The 22166-nt window shown below is 40.4% G+C and overlaps 1 protein-coding gene across 4 annotated transcripts in view; it reads left to right on the forward strand.

Annotated features, from left to right (window-relative positions):
- The window catches only part of CSGALNACT2 (chondroitin sulfate N-acetylgalactosaminyltransferase 2), a 54646-nt gene extending 35061 nt beyond the window's left edge, over positions 1-19585 (forward strand). For all 4 annotated transcript variants that reach the window (XM_034776399.1, XM_034776403.1, XM_034776401.1 and 1 more), the window contains 6 exons: positions 9710-9926; positions 10616-10717; positions 12290-12468; positions 14606-14700; positions 17084-17165; positions 18843-19585. In XM_034776399.1, coding sequence (XP_034632290.1) covers positions 9710-9926; positions 10616-10717; positions 12290-12468; positions 14606-14700; positions 17084-17165; positions 18843-19135 — 968 coding nt within the window. In that variant the 3' untranslated portion in view covers positions 19136-19585. The remainder of the gene's footprint in view (positions 1-9709; positions 9927-10615; positions 10718-12289; positions 12469-14605; positions 14701-17083; positions 17166-18842) is intronic.
- Positions 19586-22166: the final 2581 nt, after the last annotated feature.

Here is a 22166-nt window from a genome sequence, read left to right on the forward strand (position 1 = left end):
GCGCTGCCGCCCAGAACATTGTGCTGGCGGCGCAGTGAGCTGAGACTGCGCGGGAGGGCGAACAGCAGGGGAGGGGCTGGGGGCTAGCAGCTCAGGGGCCGGGCAGGAGGGTCCCGTGGGCCAGATGTGGCCCGCGGGCTGTAGGTTGCCCACCTCTGGACTATATAGGCCTTTGAGAAAGCAAGTAGACATAGTGCCTTATGAAACAAAGTTCTACTCCTCCCTTCACCTCTTTACCCTAGATAAATTGACAATTAGTTCCTAAAGAACATCTCTCTCTTTGGAAATTAAACTTATTCCCTCTGTGGTCAAGACAGTGTTTTATGACTTGGATTACAGGAATCACATAACCATTATTCAGTACTTAAGTGGAAATATTTTTGTGCTGTAGGTCATTATATTAGGGTATGTTAGTTACTAGCCACAGTAATGTAACACTGTTTCCTTTCTACCAGAGATTGTACCTATGCAAGTCACCCTATGGTTTCCTATGCATGTGAAAATAGCATTGGTGGACTTGAGAAACTTTTTGGCCAGCTGAAGAGAAATTTTCTTTGAGCATTAACTATTTTGACTTCAAATTTCAGAACTAAACCTTTTTAATTTTTTGTCCCTTTCAAGGACTTCAGTGTTTTACTTTATAACTTGTCATTTTGTTGATGGAAGCCCGGTTAGAAAGCTGCTGCCATTATATTTGGGAAATACAGTGCTCAATTATAACCGCTTAAGCCTGAGCGCTTATGATGGATGTCAGACCTCATTGTCGCTTTTCTAAAATAACAGTAAATGCATTTGTCGCTGTTCCTATCCTAAAATAATAATAAATGCTCTTAATGTCGGTCTAGAAATTGTATCCTGATAACAAGGTTTCTCTGCGAAGCTTTTAAATAGGCTTTATTTAAATAGGCTTTAATGGATTGTTTCTGTATTGACAAATATTTTGGCACCTAAACTGATGTATCATCATCAACAGTTGAACTCCAATCTAAGATTCTAATGAGATATTTAGAACCAGAAACAAATTTAAGCAGATTGGGTCAGATGACTGGAAAACTGATATTTGATAGTATGGAAGATCTGAAAACAATAGAATTGATTACTTTAAGTTTAAGGGAAACTGAATGGCTTTGTATTGTCTATTTTAGCCCCATTGAGTTACCAAGATTTAGTAGACAGACTGAATTTAAAGAAAAACCTAATTTTACAAGCATAATTATACCAAAATGACACAAACAAAATAGGAAAAAAGGCATTTTACTGTGAAGTAAGTGTCCACACAGGGAGTTTAGTGGTATAACTTCCTGTGTAGACAAGACCTTCTTTAGTAAGTATCTAAACTTTTTTCTAAACTTCTGTTTATGAAGTATCACTTCATTTTTATTTTTGAGCTGTGCTTTCTCTTGTGTGCTTCCGGATATGTACATACTGGACATGAATTTTTAAATATTTGCTCAGGTCTCTTTTTTTAATAAGGCTTCAAAGTCTCATGCAGACCATTGCCATCTCCCTTACTATCATCTTTTCTTCCCCTCACCTCTTGAACTTGCACTGAATTTTTTTTCCAACCTAGGTATTTTTAATCTGAGGTACAGTGGTACATAATCAAGAAATGAAAACAATCATAATGTTATACATCTGTGAAATCTCAGTTCCTGTTAAATCTTGGGGCATATCTACATGAGGACACTCAGGGACAGTCATATTTCATTAAGTAAGGGTTGAATTTAAAATGCATTAGCTAAAAGCACATTAAAGCCTTGTGAACGCTGTCATTCTGCGCAAAGCTGAAGTGAATTAAGGCCAGTTTAATTCACTTCCAAAGGGAATTAAGCTAAGGCCACTTTACTTCTGAATGAGCTCATCCACACAGCTGTAATGCACTTTAAAAATGCATTTTAAATTCAACCCGTTAGTTAATTCAGCATAACTTTCCCGAGTGTCACCATGTCCTTTTCGTGTGTGTGTGTGAGAGAGAATCCAGCATTTTCAAAGAGTATACTTTCTAATAATATAGTGTATATAGTTAATGAAATTTGTATGTAGTGTGGGTCCCCAGTGGGGCTGATCATATGGCCATAAAAGCTTCACACAGAAGCCATAATACTTGCCAAATATGATAGATTGCCTTGGTACTACTCTCCTTTTCCAACTCCTATTTTCTGCATTTTACTAATCCTTCAGTTCTTTGGTATCCTTTTGCTGGTGTGTTCTAGCATTTCATGTTCTTCCTCTTGCCATGCCTTTCATGTCTGATTCAAGCAGCCTGTGCTGTTGAGCAGTTAGCTTAAAGTATATTTTCTAAAGCAAGGCAAATGGTTTTCAGAGGTGTGTCTCTGGTATCACATCATGTCAGTGAATGTGCACTTGAGCTCAGCACCAGCTTGTGGCATCTTTGCTATTGATGGGGCCGGATCAAGAAAATAGTAAAAGGAAATTGCAGAGCTGTACATTGAAACTGTAAAATAATATGGTGAATGCCATAAGTAACTTTAGGTAGAGAAATAATCACCCGGCTTTGCTGGTGATGAGAGAGCTACCAGAAAACCCTGCTGCGGTCTGGAGGTGGCCGATAGGACTGTTCAATGTGTCCTTATTTTGTATCACCCAAAGACATAAAATTAATAGTGACCTGTCAAAGTAATATGTAAGAGAACATAACCTGATTCAGATGAAAGTGTTTATTTTTTTAAAGTTGTATAGTGGTTTCTTTATTTTAAACTGAATTCCTTTTATCATCCCCTCACCTGAAATATCTGATGGCTCCTGGGCTTGGCAGAGTGAACTATTGTGGATAGCGTTCACAAGAAGAGTAAAGTGTATGTCTCACATGGATAAGAGCTGCTGAAACCGCCTACCATCTGGCCACACTCGCTACAAGGTGGATGAGGCAGGGGATGCAGGGGAGCAGCAGCAGAGCATTGTTGACTTTGTCTTAAGAGCAGAATTGGAGGGCATAAAAGAAATGGCAGTTTTACTTTGCGGGGGTTGGACTACAAACAACAAATCTTTCACACAAGCAAAAGGCTTCCGAAGCAGCCACTCGGATGAAAAGTTAAGTGCTTATTCACCGTCCTCTGCAGGATAACGCTGCCATTTTAATGTTTTATTTCCATCTACTGCTATTAACCAAGAAGAAACGTGCTGTGATGGTGTGTAGGTCTATACCTATCTTAATATCTGACCCAGTTTTTGGATGCCACTAGGGTTACCATACGTCCGGATTTTCCCGGACATGTCCGGCTTTTTGGGCCTCAAATCCCCGTCTGGGGGGAAATCCCAAAAAGCCGAACATGTCTGGGAAAATCGGGACATGTCGGGCCGGGGGTGCTCGGCCGGGGGCTGGCCCGGGGCCGGCACCCCAGGGCCTGAGCGGACCCAGGCTGGAGATGCCGGGGGGGCTAGATTGGGCCGCGCCTCCTCCCCCCACCCACCCCCCAGCTTACCTGCTTCAGGCTTCCTGTGAATCAAATGTTCGTGGGAAGCAGGGGTGGGGGCGGAGTTGGGGCGGGGACTGTGGGGAAGGGGTGGAGTTGGGGCGGGGCTGGGGGCGGGGCCGGGCCCCTGTGGAGTGTCCTCTTTTTGGACACTCAAAATATGGTAATCCTAGATGCCATGTGCATCAAAGCCTGCAGGATCTCTGCAGAGTCCAGATTTGCTCTGGGTCTTTAAGGCACACTCCTAGGTGTAGACTCCTTGTCTGAAACACTTCCTGGGGACAGGAGATGCTGCAGTCTGGCTATCATAGCCCTCAAGACCAGTGCTGAGACTTCCCAAGCCAGGTGCTTATTGCATGCTCCCACAGAGTAGTTCTTGTCCTTTCTGTGGGCATTGTGACTTATAGTTTATCCCTTTGGAGACACATGGCAGGTAAAGCAAGGTACACTGGGTTCACGCTGTTACTACTTAAATGCACACACAATGCAATTACTACTTAAACAGCACAAGAGAGTTACAGGGGTATGCAAAACAACGATGACATACCTGGATGCAATCCAAATCAGAGTGGGGCTGTCACCCCTGCCCTGCAACTTTGGGTGCCTCACGATGCCTTGCTATTGTAACTTCCAACTTGGGTTGCTTACGAACGGCCAAACAGCAGCATGCAGGCCGTACCCTGAGTGTCTGTGTGTAGCTACAGCCCTAGTCCAGCAGCTCTGACTTTAACAGCCTCTTAGCACAATTGCTACTGGGAATTAATCCACAAGGGTCAAATTAACACAAATGAATACATTTTGTGGTAGTACACTTTAATCTTTACTAATGGAACTAAAAAAAAGTGGCTAACAAAGAAGTTGGTAATAGTTTTAGCAACTTTATTTTCAAAACTCGATTTACATGACAAGAGTCCTCTGTATATACTTAAAGTGAATAAAACTTCAGGGGCCAAGAATGGCAGAAATTTATTTCTAACAGTGTTTGCTTTGCTATTATTCTGGATCATAGTCAGTAAATACTAGTTTTAAGGTGAGGATAGCAGGTTTTATTATATGAGTCATTCTCAGTTCCTAAAACTACATGTAGTGAGAAGTTAAGAAGATGTTAGCTACTTTTACAGACCTTAAAGTTTTCTGTTCCCTGACTTCTTACCACACACTTGATCAGATTTAATCAAGATTAAATCTGATACAAAGGTAAGATTACAGATGTATCATTACCTTTATAGTTAAGGCTGTTAACCCATGGTGAGCACAGGAATATAGAATTTATCTTCATTTAGTATGACTTACTGTCTCTTTTTTTTTCTTAGTCTTTGTATGGTCGCTGAGTGAAACTGTTTACTCTACATAATCAAACACATTTTTATTGCTAAGAAGCATTACCTGCTACCTTTGTAAAGCTTGCACAAATCTTGCAAATGTTTTCTCTTAAGCATATGTTCACATACTTTTAATCGGGGTTGCCAGTAGAAGTCAGGAGGAATTATAATTATCAATGCTTCTTGGGATAGATGAATTTGTGCCCTAAGATCACTCCGTGCTGTTCATCAATGAGAGTGAGTATGTGTAGAAGTTTGGATGGGGTAGAATAGCTACTCAAACCAAGCCTTATGGGCTATACCTTGTCTTGCTTTCACTAAAACTAAAGAGCAAAAAGATTCAGTGTAGGAGAAGGTGAGATGCTTGTTAAAGCTGGGAGAGGAAGAGGAATTGTGAATTTATAATTGGAGAAGGATTGGCAGTTAATGCGTTAAGTGTGTGCTTTCAAGGCTCCAAACAAATTTTAAGAATTTTTAACATGAATGTTGCAGTAGTATAGGTCTTGATATCTTTGTCCTTGGACTGTGTTTAAAACCTGTAACATCATAAATCCCAACTTTCCTGTGGTAGAAAATGCCTTTTTTTTTTTTTTTTTTTTTTTTTAAAAGTTTTTAAAAAGTGACTTTCAAATCCAGTCACTTTGTTTACCATTTTGGGTTTTTCCTTTTCAAATCCAAAATCTGTCATGGCCACTAGAGCCAGGAGCACATGCTGTGTATTATTTTAAAAGCTGGGAATTCCAATTTTTTGATAGCATGCAGCATAATATTTAACATTAGAGGTGTGAAATATTAGCAAATGATGATGATGTGAGAATCCTTAGCAAATATGCTTGCTAATTCTGGTTCACCAACTTCTTCCTTAAACAGTTAACTACTTAAGCAGCAGTAAATACAAAATGATGGGTATGGTGGGAAGGTTAGGAAGGAGGGGAATTAATTAATTAATGGAGTTAATAGCTAATAATTTTTCAAAATGGTCCTGTTACACTTAAACACAGTGTTTCCTTCTCTGTAGAGAGTGAATTTATGCAGTATTTTTTGAAAGTGCCATATTGATGTGTAACGTCCAATATACAATCATAGTATTGGACTTGATTATGCTTTTGTGATCACAAACTATTTATAGAAGCTCTGTATTGTTGTTAATCTTATTACACTAATATATGCCATTTTTGCAGACCTACATAACAAATTAACTGCATATTCTAGGATTTTCAGACTTTTTACAACTGAAACTGCACCACTGTTTTGACTTTGGAGGGGGGGGGGTCTTTTTTTCTCCCCACATACGAATTTGATTTTGTAGATTGCTTCACCCTTAATTCTCCTCTGCCTCTTTCTTTATATTTATATTTATATAAATGAAAACATCGAGGTGGTCTGGAGTGGAATTTAGTGAAGCATTGTAGCTTTTGTATAGTCTTGAAACTGAGGATGTTTCCTTCTGTTGTTCATCCCAGGAGCAAAGTTCTACCCGCAATGCATTTGAGAGAGAATGTACGGATTTGTTAATGGCACAAAACTAGTAAATCATCTTACCTAGCACTTTTCTGAAAGTATCTCAAAAGCAACATACTGAGTCTTTCGTTTGAAAGAAACAACTTAAAAATTGAGTTGTACATCAACTATTTTGTCACCACCATATGTTTGGGTAACTAGCTTTACCTTTGTCCTTCCCTTGTCCTTAAGGATGTGTTGAGTATTGTCGTCTGCTTCAGAGCCCTCTTTTTTTTAATGTAATTACTTTTTTTATTTTTGGGAGTGCTGGGGAAGGGTGATCCAACCCATATTAAACAGTGACTATATCCTGAGAAAACAACGTAGGACTTACAGAAACAGTGAGAGTGCTAGCTACTATGCACTAGTATTGCAAAAATTAAATGTTAAGGGTCAAATGCTTTGGTGCTTGTAAAAGAGGTCACTGAGGGTGTCGTGCTTCCAGGGCTAGTCGCAGCTTTGTCCCCTTTGTTTTCTCACATTGCACTAGCTCAGGTGGTAGGCCTCGTGCTGTTAGAGTGGTCTCAGCTGGAATCTCATGATTCTTCCTGTCTTGCATACGGGGTAGTGCACCAGTTTTATCAAGTATATATCATCCTGCAGGTCTGGATATAAGAACTGGATATAAGAACATAAGAATTGCCATACTGGGTCAGACCATTGGTCCATCTAGCTCAGTAGCCTGTCTTCCAATTTTGGACAATGCCGGGGCGTCAGAGGGGATGAATGGAACAGGCAATCATCAAGTGATCCATCTGCTGTTGTCTGCTCCCACCTTCTGGCAATCAGAGGCTAGGGACGCTCAGAGCAATGGGTTGCATCCCTGACCAACTTGTCTAATAACCACTGATGGACCTATCCTCCATGAACTTATCTAATTCTTTTCTGAACCCTGTTATATAGTTTTGTCCTTCACAACATCACCTGGCAGTGAGTTCCATGGATTGACTGTGCACTGTGTGAAGAAATACTGTTGTTTGTTTTATACTTGCTGCCTGTTAATTTTGTTGGGTGACCCCTGGTTCTTGTGTTATGTGAAGGAGTAAATAATACTTCCCTGTTCTTTCTCCACACCATTCTTGATTTTATAGACCTCCAACATATCCTCTTAGTTTTCTGTTTTCTAAGCTGAAAATTTTTAAATCTCTCCTCGTATGTTCCATACCTTTAATCATTTTTGTTGCCATTCTCTGTACCTTTTCCAATTCTAGTACATCTCTTTTGAGATGTGGTCACCAGAACTACATGCAGTATTCAAGGTGTAGTTGTACCATGTATTTCTATAATGGCATTCTGGTATTTTTCTGTCTTATCGATCCCTTTCTTAATAGTTCCTAACATTCTGTTAGCTTTTTTGACTGCCGTTGCACATAGAGCTGACATTTTCAGAGAACTATCCACAATGACTCCAAGATCTTTCTTGAGTGGGAACAGTTAATTTAGATCCCATCATTTTGTATGTATAGTTGGAATTGTTTTCCCATGTGCATGACTTTGCATTTATCCACATTGAATTTCATCTGCCACTTTGTTGCCCAGTCACCCAGTTTACTGAGAGAGATCCCTTTGTAACTTTTTGCAGTCTGCTTTGGACTTAACTGTCTTGAGTTTGAGACACTGTTAATAACTTTTGACCACTGAGACTGACAGCCTTCTTAAAAAAAAAATATATATATTTAGCAGTTGGAACAAAGAATTAGAGAATTTAGTCTCATCTGATCTTAAACTTCACTGCAAGTTAAGTTAGGCGCTCTTGGTTACAGGAACAGAACCGATTTGCAATCCTAGAAAGTCCTAACCCTCCTATGTTTGAGACACTTTGGTGTCTGATCAACCCTGTTAGAACTAGTTCTGGTGCTCCCCAGGCAGTGTGTGCTAGAATTACTGAGGCTACTTGCTCTGGCATTGTTTCTTGACAGGCCTTAAATGTAAGTTATTAAAGGGTGACTGCTCAGAGGCTCATTTTCATTCTTTCCCTTGGTAGGTAGGCTGCATAGGTCAAAAGTGTACACCCCCACTTATTGGATAGAGAAAATAGTGGCTAGTGGCAACCCAAGATTCAGTTTTAACAATTATTAAAAACCATCCAGTATTTGTTAGAGGGCCTAGTCCAGGTTGATGCCAGTGCTCTTTCATGCAGCTATCCCTCTCTAAACTTGTGTGAAGAGGGAATAAGTTACTTTGAGAGGCACGACCACTGGAACCGATTTTAGGAATGGGTTTACTATGTGTCTTTCATATTATGCTAGTCAGCGCCTAATCAGATTACATTATTTGCTCAGCAAATTAATCATCAGTAACCATTTCTAATAGTTGTTCTTATTTTGTGCAGAGAGTTCCAATGTTTATATGCAGTGAAGGATTTATACTCTGAAGATTAAAAATGTGCCAGAACTCCTCCAAAAATAAAACTGCTTGTTCTCTTATGTAGAACCTTCTATACATCAAACCTCAGTCATTAAAATAGCAACACAGTTTTCCATGACAGATAGTTTTGATTTAATTAGCCAATTTCCAAATATCAGGTTTGTCAAGGTATAATCTGTTTCAAAAGAGCAAATTCTATGAAGTCAGTAAAATTATTTAAAATGTTAATCTTCTTTTAAAATGGATTATATAGAGTCAAAACTACTGCCACAAACAAAGCAGCAAAAGTTACTTTGATTGTTCCTCAATGTGGGACTCAGCCCGGGAAGTAGTAAAAGTTGACAAACTTTTTGATATCTGGTGCCAATCCTCATCGTTTTGAGAGCCAACTCTAATTCTTGCAGAACCTGTTTTGAGATCATAATACAGGGGGGTTTGAGTCTGTAAAACCCATTGTGATTAGCTCTGTTTTTGTTGCCGTGGCAACAGAAACCACCAACCTGTAAACTTCCAGAAGCTTCCTTCAGTTAACAGCTGTTAAACACTGGTAGCTGCATGTGCTTATATGATGCGCTACTATCTGAGGCCAAGATTAGTCAGCCCAATAGAGGCCTCACAAAGAGTGGTCATGGTCTGTGACCCAGCAACTTCTTAGAACCAACTGGCCTGGGGCAGAGAGAGGGTGCATAAGGTTTACATGGATCTCCTGGGTTTGGTATGTACCTTCTAGCTCACCAAAGAGTGTCATGTGTTGCAGTATCCTTACTCACTATTTCCTGAATCTCTATTCTTTAATGAACCCTTCTCCCCCAGTGAAAATGGGTTTTTGTCAAAACAGAAGTTTCTTTGGGAAATGTTTGTTTTTGATATAACTTTTTAGGTTTTCTTGGATTTTTTTTGTGCTTTTTGATGAAAACCCAAAACCTCTTTCTTTTTTGAATAAACAAAAAACACTTACCAACTAGCTTTATTTTTCTATACTGTTTTATAATTTGATAGAAATCAAGTGGTGCGACTACAATTAATAGCTAAAAGTCTCAGTGAATCTCATGTTTTTGACTTGATAAATTCCTTCTATAACTTCAGGTTATTATCGCACAGAGAAAGATAAAGGAACACAGTATGAATTGTTTTATAAAAAGACCGATGTTATGGAATACAGACATGTCACACTATTCCGACCATTTGGACCCCTCATGAAAGTGAAGAGTGAAACAGTTGACATTTCCAGATCAGTTATTAACATCATTGTCCCTCTTGCTGGAAGAACTGAGGCATTTGCACAATTCATGCAAAACTTTAGGTAAGTGCATCAGAGTCTAAATTGAAGGGTGTAGCTTTTCCTTAGTTTATCAAAGTGAAAACCTATTTTGATGGAACTTAGCTCTACTTCAGTACTATAATTTGCATAGAAATGTTATGGAATACTAACTGCTGCATGGAGAAATGTTTCTTCAAACAATCTTCTTATCTTTACACTAAAACACAAACCAAACACTCTAGCTAGGACTCCAACCTAGATTAAGAATGGCAGAGCCACTGGAGATCTAATGCTTAATTACACAATTTTGGTGGATGTATTGGCTTTAGAGCTACCTTATCAGGAATAAGATGCAGGCGTGGAAGACCTATTTGAATCCGAAAGATGGGGCACAGGAGAACTAATGTTTCTCTCTTTAAAAGCTGCTAGATGAGCTGTGAAGTCTTTTAAAACTTTTTACAGCAAGATTAATGTCAACTATTGCACTATCTGTAGTGAATTACAATAGTGAATAACTTCACTGAATTGGTTTTTAGTTGGCAAGAGGTGATTTTATAAAATATACCATATACATTAACTCCACGTGACGTGAAATTGCTTTAAGCGGGGTAGTCATTGTCAAAATCAAAAAGCTTGTAGGAAAATAATTTGCTTGCCCACTAACTTCAAAACACTTGAGAGAGAGCCCTTGCTAGAATATAATAATGGATATTAACTCATCTTTATCATAGGGATGTGTGTATTCATGAGGACAAGCGGATTCACCTCACAGTGGTATACTTCGGCCAAGATGGGCTATCTGAAGTGAGGAGCATCCTGGAGTCAGTAGCTCGGTAAGTGAGCTAATCAAAATAGAAGGCTCTGAAATACAAGTGATGTTTATTGGTCAGTTTAAAAAAAACCTCACAAATAGTGAGAAAGAACTTGGTGAGTCAGTCACAGCCAAACAAAATTCATTTTACCTTCAGACAGTATGTTGTTCATTATTTTGATTCTTCTTAGCATTGTTTGTGGTTGTTAAAGACTCTCTATTTTTGTGGGGTGATCATTTGAATATTCTGGGTCTGAAAGAATACATAGCTGAGAGATTAGGAGTGAACCACTAATGGTTGGCAATGGATAGTATAAAATACAGTGGTGAGTTTTGTAGTAAATACTGGCTCACATGAACTGATGCTGACTGGAAAATTAAATGTGTAAAAAGGTGAAATTATGGATACAATATGCTACTTATTATATGTCCCAAATAATGGTAACCGATTTCATTTAATGATAGTGAGTAGAAATGGCTGGTCACCTGTGACAAAATTAACACAGTACCCTGCTGCCAGAGGGCCACTCAATCTGTTAGCCTGAGCAGTTCATCTATTGTTCTCAGCCTTCAATCTGTCCCCTACTTGCACATAACTTTCCATGGATCACTTTGTAAATAAATGATGAAACCTGTTGGCCAAAGGTTATAGTGCAGATGGCTTGAAACGGCACCATGAGAGGGTTGCTTGATGCACAGAGGTTGAGGAGTGTTTGTTTTCCTCCACTGCTTCATCTGCAAAACCTCAGAGCAGAACTGTCAGGTGGCTGTCAGTGTGAAGAACACTGGTTTTTCTATTGGGAAACTGACTTTTCCTCATTGAGGCCCCTCCAGTTTCTTCACAGATGAGTGATCTGTTTCAGACTAGATTTTGTTGACTCAGTGGGTCCCCAGCTAGGTTAGAAAGTATTGTTCTCACATGTTTCCAAAATTTACTTTGAGCGATTCAAGATGGTATTTTGGGGCATTTGCTCATTTCCCCCAGATATGCTTCTCGTGTGCTTCTATATAGCTCTTTTACACATTCCTTTCTCTTTAATGTGTGTGAAAGGCTGGTGCGGAGATAGTGAGTTGACTGGGCAGCGGTGACATTAACATATGGACAACTTGCAGCTTATTGCCTCACTTCCAGCCATCAGATAGTGCAGTTTGATTTCCCAGTGTGCTCTGCTCTTGAGACTGAGCGTCCCACTTCCAGAATCCTCTGAGACAATTTAGAAGTGCCTTTCAATCCACAGCTGCTCCTGGAGTTAGTGGCATCAGAGGCTCAAAGCGCCCTTTTAATCTGTCTGGATAACTACTGTATTTGAAATGTTACTGCATACATGGTGATGGCAGGGATCAGATCTCTCTCTCTCTCTCTCTCTCTCTTTCTCTCTCTCTCTGCAACTTGTAGATTGGATTATTAAACGTAGACAATGCTTAATGCTGCAGCATCCCAAATGCATGAAAAAAACAGTAAGATTGATATTATTAGACATTTTAAATAACTATCCAGAGCCAATTTATACTACAGTGGCAATTAATAGCACTGTAAATGCCATCCTTTTTCCACACTCCTTTATTTAAATTGTTTTCACATTTTTCTTTATAGAGAAACTAATTTTCACAATTACACACTGGTCTCCTTGAATGAGGAATTTAATCGTGGGCGAGGACTAGACATGGGTGCCAGAGCTTGGGAAAAAGGCGAAGTGTTAATGTTCTTCTGCGATGTTGATATTTATTTCACAGCTGAGTTCCTTAACAGTTGCCGCTTGAATGCTGAACCCGGTAAGCTCCTGTTAAGTCACTGAAGTGGGGAAATGTTACCTTCTGAAGTGGGCCTTACAATAACTTGATAAGACTAATTTGAATGGTGGAGTAATTTCAATAGTGTGGCTCTTGGAAGGAAAAATAATTCTGGGCACAAAATAACTAGTGTTGATGCAATATTAAGACTCAGAAATCTAGCACTCACATAGGAAGCTCAGAGAATGGAACCTTACCTTTATGCTTATGCCTTAAAATGTGACTTCTCTTCATATCATTATAAATGTCAGATAATTAAACTTAAAATACAAACTAAAATTCTCATACAATAAATGCACACTTTAAAAGCTGAGAATCTACAAAAAGACAAGTTAAAAAAAAATTATTTCAGTACCTTTAACAATTGGATCATTTCTACATTGATTTAAAAAATAGTGTCACCTCAGAATAGAGCCCAACCATGGGAAATACTTACCCTCAAAAGAGTTAGTGTGAGAGTCAAGAGCAGTTCTAAAAGGAAATGGAATTTAGCTTTAACTATAGTATGTGCTCAACCAGTACCTGCTATAATCCTGAGCCTTTATATAGAGCTCCACATCTTACAAACCATTGACATTTATCTGCAGTGTTTAGTCCCCTCAACATTCTCGCAGGATAAGTATCACCGTTTTACTGCCAAGACATGGCAGTAAAGTGACATGCCTGAAGGCCACAAAACATGTTGCTGACAGAGTTGGAATTAGAATTAGAATTTAGGAGTTCCTTTCTCCCATTCTTCTCCTCCAGACTGTGCTTTCACAAGCATATGAAGCTTATCTATCTGTTTTACAAACTCTTGTAGAGAAGTTGAAGGCTTCTGTGAGCTAATATGCAAGCTAGCTACCACAGTGGCACAATGGGGATTTTAAAAATTTTACTCATTACAAATTTGTTGCATGCAGAGTATTTTTTTATTTTTTTTCCCCCTCTTTGAATGCCAATTTGCAAGGGAAAGATGCTTTTCCTTATGATGGGCAACAGACAGTTGCAAACCAATTTGGCTTGAGTTCATTGCCTCTTATTCCTCTTTGTCTCAGCATTTGCATACCAGGGTGATGGAAGGCCATATAGGTATTTAAATAGCTTGAGCGATGTTATAGCACAGGGAATTCTTTGTGAACTAGCACTGTTGCAATATCACAGAATGAAGTCAGTCTTGAAGCTGATCTCTACTCTTAATGGAAGTGGCATGTCAAATTTGCTTGGAGTGGGAATTGGAGATGCCTTCCCTTGGCTGCAGAGGGTGCTTGAGTCTGGATATATAGTCATGTTGCCTCTATTTCTGGGAGAAAGGAAGGATACTACTCAAGAAAGAGCCTTGGTGAGACAAAGGAACAGTGAGGATCCACAAGTGCCTTCAGTATGGCTTTGGATCCTGGTCTTAAGGCCCTCTTCAACTGAATCTACATGGAAAACAAAGCTGAGGCTGCCTCTCTGAAAAGGTGCCCCAGCAGCAGCACAAGGGAAGGAATACTTGAGGCTTTCTCCCAACCTAAGTTACTGGCTTTGGAGAAGCAGACAGTGCATGCGGATTCCCAGTGTATGTAAGGGCTGTCGTAAGTATCATCCAAAACTCTGCGGCAGGCATAGTGTGGAATATTGGACAGACCTTCTTTACCTCACCTGCCTGCCTATCTAAAGCTGGAGGAGTACTCAGCAGTTGCAAATTGGTATCCCAGCATATCAAAAATAAACATAACTGTCACTGCAAGGACCATAGCAGAAAGTTAAACCTCCCAAACTGACAGGTGGTTCTAAAACTCTATCTGCCTAAACTTTCTGGTGGATGGCTGTTTGATTTTGATGGTCTTAATGTTCCTCTTAGCATTCATACTCTTATACTGTTACCTTAGGGGTCCTATGGAAGCCCTGGAATCCATGTCCACCTTAGAACAGCATCATGTTAGAGGCTGTATACCATTTCTTTTCTATATGTCACTCTTGCTAGATATTAATGGGCTCTCTAAATGGAAATTATGGGAGGCAGGCCATGTGCCTATGCTTTTTTCGTTAAATAGATTAATAATGAATATTCCCCGTGAAAGCAATACGTCACAGCTGCCCTTTTCACTCACAAAGATGTCCCACTAGGAGTAACAAAGCTCTTCTGACTTTATAGGCAAGAAAGTTTTCTATCCCGTGGTATTCAGCCTTTATAATCCTGCTATTGTCTATGCCAACCAAGATGTACCACCGCCTGTGGAGCAGCAATTGGTAAGTGTTCTGATTTTTTAAAGAAGTTTAGAGCATTGTGCTACATCTTAATGAGGCAGTTCAGTGTAGCAGCATATCTAAAATAGCCTAGATATTTACCAGACACATTGACAATGATATGAAACAGAACTTTTCCTATATTGATTAGACGTAAAAGAATAAGAGCTTGGGAGACAAACATTGTAATGGAAAGTGCCAAAACGCCAGTATTTCTGGATACATCTAGCTTCCACACAGAATTTAGTGGACTAAGAAACTAACCAAACACAGTTAGCAGTTTGTAATTCAAAGGCTGTATTGTGGTTTTTAAAGCCATTGTCACGGTGTGATGGGAGAACTGTACTACATCAAGTGGCAGTTGCTGGAGGTAATCTCCTTGAGTAATGAAACATGCAGAATGTCTCTTGCTATTGTTGGGCAGGTGAAAGGAGGACACTGAAGAGTAGCTCCTACCCCTCCTCTTTGGAAGGTGCAACATGGGCTACTTTGAACACTGGCCCAAGAATGCTAGCTACTGAGTGGTGATCAGGTGTATGGCCCTCTTTACCCTCACAGTTCGGCAGAGGGGAGTACTGCATCTCTAGCTGTGCTATCTGTCTCCCTCACCTAATGTACTAACAAAAGCGCTGGGCTTCTTGCTGCCTTCTGTGCAGGGCTATCTTACCCCCACCATCCAACAGCAGCCAGAATCCCATTAGAAACACTTATGTAGTGCCATTAATTTATATAGTGCTTTACAAACAGGAAATACAGCATCCCTGAAGAGCTTGCAATCTAAATAAAACAAACATTGGACAATCATTCGAGGCACAGGTGTTGGAGTTACTAGGAAGACAAGGAAAGGAGAGTCTGTTGGATGGGGATGAGGAGACTATTTTAAGTGAGAGAACAAAAGTGGAAGGTTACTGATGGTAAGGAAGACTAAAATGTAGGTGATGCCAGGATTATGTAGGGCCTCGGAAGAAAGTACAAAGAGCCTGCATTGATGTGCTAAGAGGTAGGAAGCCCGTGGAGAGATTCGGAAATGGCCTGAGTGGAAAACCACTTGTCAACAGAACTCTAGGCCAGGGGTGGGCAAACTTTTTGGCCCAAGGGCCACAGCTGGATGGGGAAATAGCATGCAGGGCAATGAGTGTAGGGCTAGGGCGGGGGGGGGGGGGGTGTGGGAAGGGGTGTGGTGTGCAGGAAGGGCTCAGGGCAGGAGGTTGGGGTGCAGGAGGCGTGAGGCAGGGGGCATGGCAGGGGGCTCGGGTGCGGCGGCGGGTTTTGGGTGTGGGCTCTGGCCTGGCGCCACTTACTGCAGCCTCGGGGGGGGGGGGGAAGGGGCAGAGGGCTCTGCGGGTACCTCCCCTGAAGCTCCCATTGGTTGCAGTTCCCTGTTCCCGGCCAATGGGAGCTGCTGGGGGCGGTGCCTGGAGGCGAGGGCAGCGCATGAAGCCTTCTGCCCCCCTTTCCCCAGGGACCGCAGGGACGTGGCGCCGGCCGCTTCTGGGCGTGGCATAGGGCCCGTGGCACCACAGGGATGGCAATCACGTAGGCCGGATCCGGCCTGCGGGCTGTAGTTTGCTCACCCCTACTCTTGGCAGACTGGGGAAGGGAAGGAGCAGTGAGAGGCCATGAGCCTGGACATCAGAGAGCAACATACATCAAAATAAGAGATGGCCAGAGTGCAGACAAGGCTTTAATAATAGGGACTCCGCGTAAAGGGGATGGGTTTCTGAGAGATGAAAGAAGCAGCAGCAACAAGACTTTGTAAAAAGAGCCCAGAAGGATTGGTAGACAGGGCCCTTTAGAAGGGAGTAATGCGGCAGTGTGTCTGGTTTTTAAAGAGAGAAGAGATCCTAGTTGACAGAAGAGTGAACTTTAAACTGCAAGAAGTCTGCCTAGTTGTCAGACTGCAAAATGTCTGGATAAATAGCATGAGACCAAGGAAGGAGGAAGCCACTGTGGCAGGAGAAGTGTTGGAATTAGGGAGATGGGGAGCAGAGGGAGTTAGCTGTTAAATAGGTGAATATGAAAGTTAGACCCCTTGGCATCAACAGACAGGTAGGAAGCAGAAGGAGAGCAGTAGGGAGGCCGGATTGGAGATTGCAAAAGGAATGTGTGTGAAGATAAAGGCAGGAAAGAGAATTACTAACTGGTTTCTGGGTATTCTAAATTAATAGGTCTGTCATTCCTTATGAGGCCCTTATGTTAGGTGTTGATGACCCGTAACTAGAACAAACAGCAGGTATATACACTGTGAAACACAAATATCAAATGTTGTGCCAAGAAAATAACCAGATAAATACAGATTCTCCTAAAATGAAACACAGCCACAACATTTTCTTCAAGCTGTCTTGTATAAGGGGGAAAAGCTAAAATGTTCATTTTAAAATTGTAGGTACACAAAAAGGATTCTGGCTTCTGGCGGGATTTTGGCTTTGGAATGACGTGTCAATATCGGACAGATTTCCTGACTGTTGGTAAGATGAATTTACATAAGTGTTTTTTGCGAATTTTGGTGAGGGGAGTTCAAAAGCTCATCTATTACTATTTTCTTCTGTGATTTCAAGAAGGTAAAATGTTAATTTATCTTATTTCATTTCCTGAGTTCCCCAGTCAAAGTTTCTGCTTGTTAGGTTTGACTTATTGTTTTAGACTGTTAAAGTCTTGGTTTAACAATTTAAGTATCAATAGCATTACATTAATAGTGTTAAAGAACATAAAGTAAAATATCTTACTACTTGCGAATGTATTAGTTTGACAGTGAATTCACCAAGCTTTTGAAATTTGTAGTACATGTTAATCTGTTTTTAAAAATGCTATCCTTTCCTTTTAATAAGCGCACTTTTAAGTATTAAATGTTGACATGAGTATTGTGATTATTTAAAGTTTTGAAATATACTTTGGCACCCTCTTGTGGTTCAATATTAGAACTTAGCGAGGCTTGATTACTTCAGTTTCAAAACATTTTTTTATATATATATATATATATAAAAAATAAAAGCATCTGAGGGCAAGTGCAAGATTTTCTAGGTAACTTACCACAATCAATCAATTATGGCTGACACCAAGAGGAAGGCTGTTTTGAAACTGAAGTAATATATTTAAAAAAAAAAAAAACTGATTTCTAGTAACAATCCTATTGCTTTATGTTTGTGGTATATTAGATGATACACAATACATAATCCTAGCTTTTTTCATCTGCATATCAGCATAACTTCTACTATGCTTTTGGCTAGAAACATGGCTGTATGGACTTCTTTTAATCAAGAGTTTCTCAAACTGTGGTGCCTGGGGCACTTGTGGTCCATAGAGTTGGATGATCACACGATGCTTGATCATCTTATTTGCAGTTTCTAAAATTAGAAAACACTTACCCATTATTCATATTCATGAGAACTGCAGTAGCTGTCATAGATACTATCACTAAGGCTAAGATTTTGTCATGGATATTTTTAGTAAAAGTCAGGGACAGGTCATGGGCAATAAAGAAGTTCACTGCAGACCTGTCCCTGACTTTTCTAAAAATATCCATGATAAAATAGGAAGGGGCTGGGCAGCTGTGGGGTGGCTGGGAGTTCTGGGAGCCCTCACCATCGATGGGGGCTCAGAGCTGCAGGGGTCCCCTGCTGTGGCAGCCAGGGAGCTGCAGGGGTTCCCCATTGCCTGCAGCAGCTCGGAGCTTAGGGGCTCTGCTAATTCAGGCAGTGGCGGTACCACACAGCTCCCTGACGCTGTGGGAGGTGGCAGGACCCTGCAGCTCCCAGCCGCTGGGGCTGAAGTTAAAGGTCTTTGGAAGTCATGGAACTCATGACTTCCGTGACATCTGACAAAATCGTAGCCTTAACTATCACCGATTTTATGCACAATGTGAATGGACCACATTATTCCATTTCGAAGTCTTGCTATAACCTGTGTGATGCCAGAAATCAGTGTCCCATGGTGAAAGCCAGTTTCCACTGCCAAACAGCATTGCGTGTTTTGAGTTACTCCACTAATATGGCATGTGCTGTTAGTATTTGCTGTAAAAGTGTCATTAAGTGATATTTTAAGTGGTAAATATCTACAGAATGTGGTAGAATGGTGGTTTATGTTAAAGCTCATTTTTCATTCTGCAAAACTAATGTTGTCCGATGTGTCTGTTTGTGCTACTATAGGGGGGTTTGACTTGGAAGTGAAAGGCTGGGGTGGAGAGGATGTTCACCTTTACAGAAAGTACTTGCACGGAGACCTTATTGTGATCCGGACCCCAGTCCCAGGCCTGTTTCACCTCTGGCATGAGAAGCATTGTGCTGATGAGCTGACTCCAGAGCAGTATCGCATGTGTATCCAGTCTAAAGCCATGAATGAAGCATCTCACTCGCACCTTGGAATGCTGGTCTTCAGGGAGGAGATTGAGACCCATCTCCGTAAACAGGCCTATAGGACTAACAGTGAAGCAATAGATTAAAAGGATTTTTAATGCAAGACCGAAGACTTTAAACTCACAATGAACCAGCATCATTCTACAGCCTTAATTCAGCTTACAAATTCAGTGCCTCTTTCAGTGAAGAAGAGTTTTTAACTTTTGTCTGGTATTCTGTTACCTACATATCTCACCAGTTCAGGCACCTGAGACAAGAACTTTTGAAAGTAATTTTTTCAATGAAAGGTTCTACAGTATTAACTTTATGGACAAATATAGCAGCAGAATGTATGACCGAACACTCTTTCACCTCTGATATTTTTTTTTTCATATTTGCATTATTGTAAGGTAAGGATTGCATTAATGGACAATATTTTGTCTTGTCTGCCAAGTATTGTTACACTTTGTCTTGCTCATTACACTGTAACTTTAGATAGATACCATACTTACACATTCCAGGATAAAAACTAAACACACATGACCAGGAAACTCATTGGGAAAATGTACACAAGAGCTAAATTAATATGTTAATTAGGTTGCTGATTTCATGGCAATAATTTAATTAAATTCACTGTATTAACAGCTATCCATATAATTCACATTAGAGAAGAATTTATAGGAAAAAGGGACGTATGAAAATCTCTTAAAGGGGAATTGTTAATATTGTTTGATATCAATGCAAAAGTAAGCTGGACATGTACCATTTGCTTATCCTAGCTACGGGCCAAAAAAAATTCCTCTTGCATATTTCAGGATGTACAAAGACAAGCAATTTAAATAAAAGCGGGTTACTTGTCTTCTGTTGCTTTGTATGGTATGATTAGATTCACCATTTTTAATATCCTTTTGTTTTCAGGTGAATGTTAAGATTCACTAATTTAGTGGGGAGTGTGGGAGAGTTGCATCTGCAGTCTCCACAAATTTAGAAATTAGTTGAAAACCACTCACTAAATCAACTAATTTTGGATTTTTTTAAATCAGTTTTAGTTTCAAACACTTAAGGGCAAGTAAAGATTAAAATATGTGACTTCTGAATGCAAAATATGCTGTGTAAAATAGTGCTGTTCACTGATCTTTTTTTACTTGTACATAAAATTTGCTTTTATGTAACTTATTGTGGAGAACAGTATACTGTGTTTTTTAAAGAGGGGAGAATGTAATGCAAGATGTCTTACCATTGGTATTCCTGCTATGATGTATGAATAAATTTAATATTTCTGCATTTTAGAACTTTTCCAAGCTGCTTTATTGAAATTTTGTTATGAAAGGGGAAAAATATTTGACATCATAGGTACCAATAAGCCCATGTTGACATTCCAGACTTAAGCAATAAACTTAGTTAATGTTGGGCAAGTGCAGATCCTACCAATATAACAGCTGAAAGTTATGGGGCAGATCCACAGCTGGTGTAAATTGGCATAGCTCTACTGTCCTTAATCCAGCGGTTACAATTTACATCAGCTGAGAATTTGCCACTAGGGAGCAACCATTTAAGCTCCTCCTCCTCACCTCTTCATGATACTTTGTGACCAGGAGAATGGGCATGTCAATTGAGGGGCAGAACTATAGGGGTTGGAAGTATGGGGACATGAAGGAAGAGGGCATGGGAGTGAATGGAGTTCAATCTGGGTATGGCTAAGGGTGGCAGAGAAAGGAGCAAAGCAGAAAGTTGCTGTGTTCTTATTGTTCATCAGAGCTGAGGTCTTTCCTACTTACTTTTTTCTTCCTTTACTGATAAATCAGCTTCTGAAGGGCTCAACCTGGCATTGCTGCCTTGGCTTCCTTGGCAGTCCAGTAGGGAGCCCTCTATCTGCAGAAACACCATTATCCCTGGCACTGGTGCATGAAATGAGGCCACAGCACTGGGGTGAGCCCTTCAAGTTTTGTTGACATGGTGCAGAGGTGCTAAGCTCCAATTCAATCCACGTCCCCACCATTATCACCACATAAACAGCCCCCAGCCCTTCCACCCTCACCCTTCACGTCCATCAGCCCCTCAGAGCGCTAGGCAAACTGGTAGTGTTGTGTTTTGCTTTGTAAGTAGAAGCTGACAGAACTCAGCACTGTCAGATAATCTTATAGCTTGCTTCATTTCAGTTATATCAAATGAGGAGAAGAGCTGTTTCTTATAATTCAAATGTGGTCTTGAGCTGAGAATATATTCATAGAATCATAAAAATGTAGGGCTGGAAGGGACCTTGAGAAGTCAAGTCTAGCCTTCTGTTCTGGGGCAGGACTAAGTAAACCTAGATCATCCCTAACAGATGTTTGTCCACCCTTTTTTTAAAAATCTCCAGTGATGGGGAGTCCACAGCCTCCCTTGGAAGCCTGTTCCAGATCTTAACTATCATTATAATTAGAAAGTTTTTCCTAATATCTATCCTAAATCTTCCTTACTGCAGACTAAGCTGGTTATTTCTTGTTCCGCCATCAGTAGATGTGGAGAACAATTGATCACCATTCTCTTTATAACAGCCCTTAACGTACTTGAAGACTAATCAGGTCTCACTACTCCTCCCCCACAACTTCATTTCACAAGACTAAACATGCCCACATTTTTTTGACTTTTGCTCATATGATAAAAGGTTTAGAAAAACCTGACCTCTTTGTTACTCTCCTCTGGCCTTTCTCCAATTTGTCCACATCTTTCCTAAAGTGTGGCACTAGGACTAGACACAGTACTCCAGCTGAGGTCTCACCAGTGTCCAATAAAGCAGGCCAATTACCTCCCGTGTCTTGCATACAACTCCTGTTAAAACACCCCAGAATCATTGCGGCCTTTTCACAATTGCTGATTTATATTCAATTTGTGAGTTACTACCACCTAGTCAGTTATTCCCGTTTGTCGTTATTCATTTGATTTGTCAGTCATTCCATTTGCTATGTCCTGGAGGAAGTTTAATATCTGATCAACAGTTACTCCGGTGAACCTCTATGATACTTTTATTATGGAGGCAATTAAGATTGGTAGCATGAGGGTGCAAGTAGCAGAAATTTCAGTTGTCAAGGCCTCAAGACAAGTGATTTAGGAAATCACCATTGGTATTTAAGCCAGTTGCGTGAATCTTGATGAAAG

Source organism: Trachemys scripta, chromosome 7 (assembly GCF_013100865.1).
Source record: "Trachemys scripta elegans isolate TJP31775 chromosome 7, CAS_Tse_1.0, whole genome shotgun sequence".
Taxonomy (NCBI): Eukaryota; Metazoa; Chordata; order Testudines; family Emydidae; genus Trachemys; species Trachemys scripta.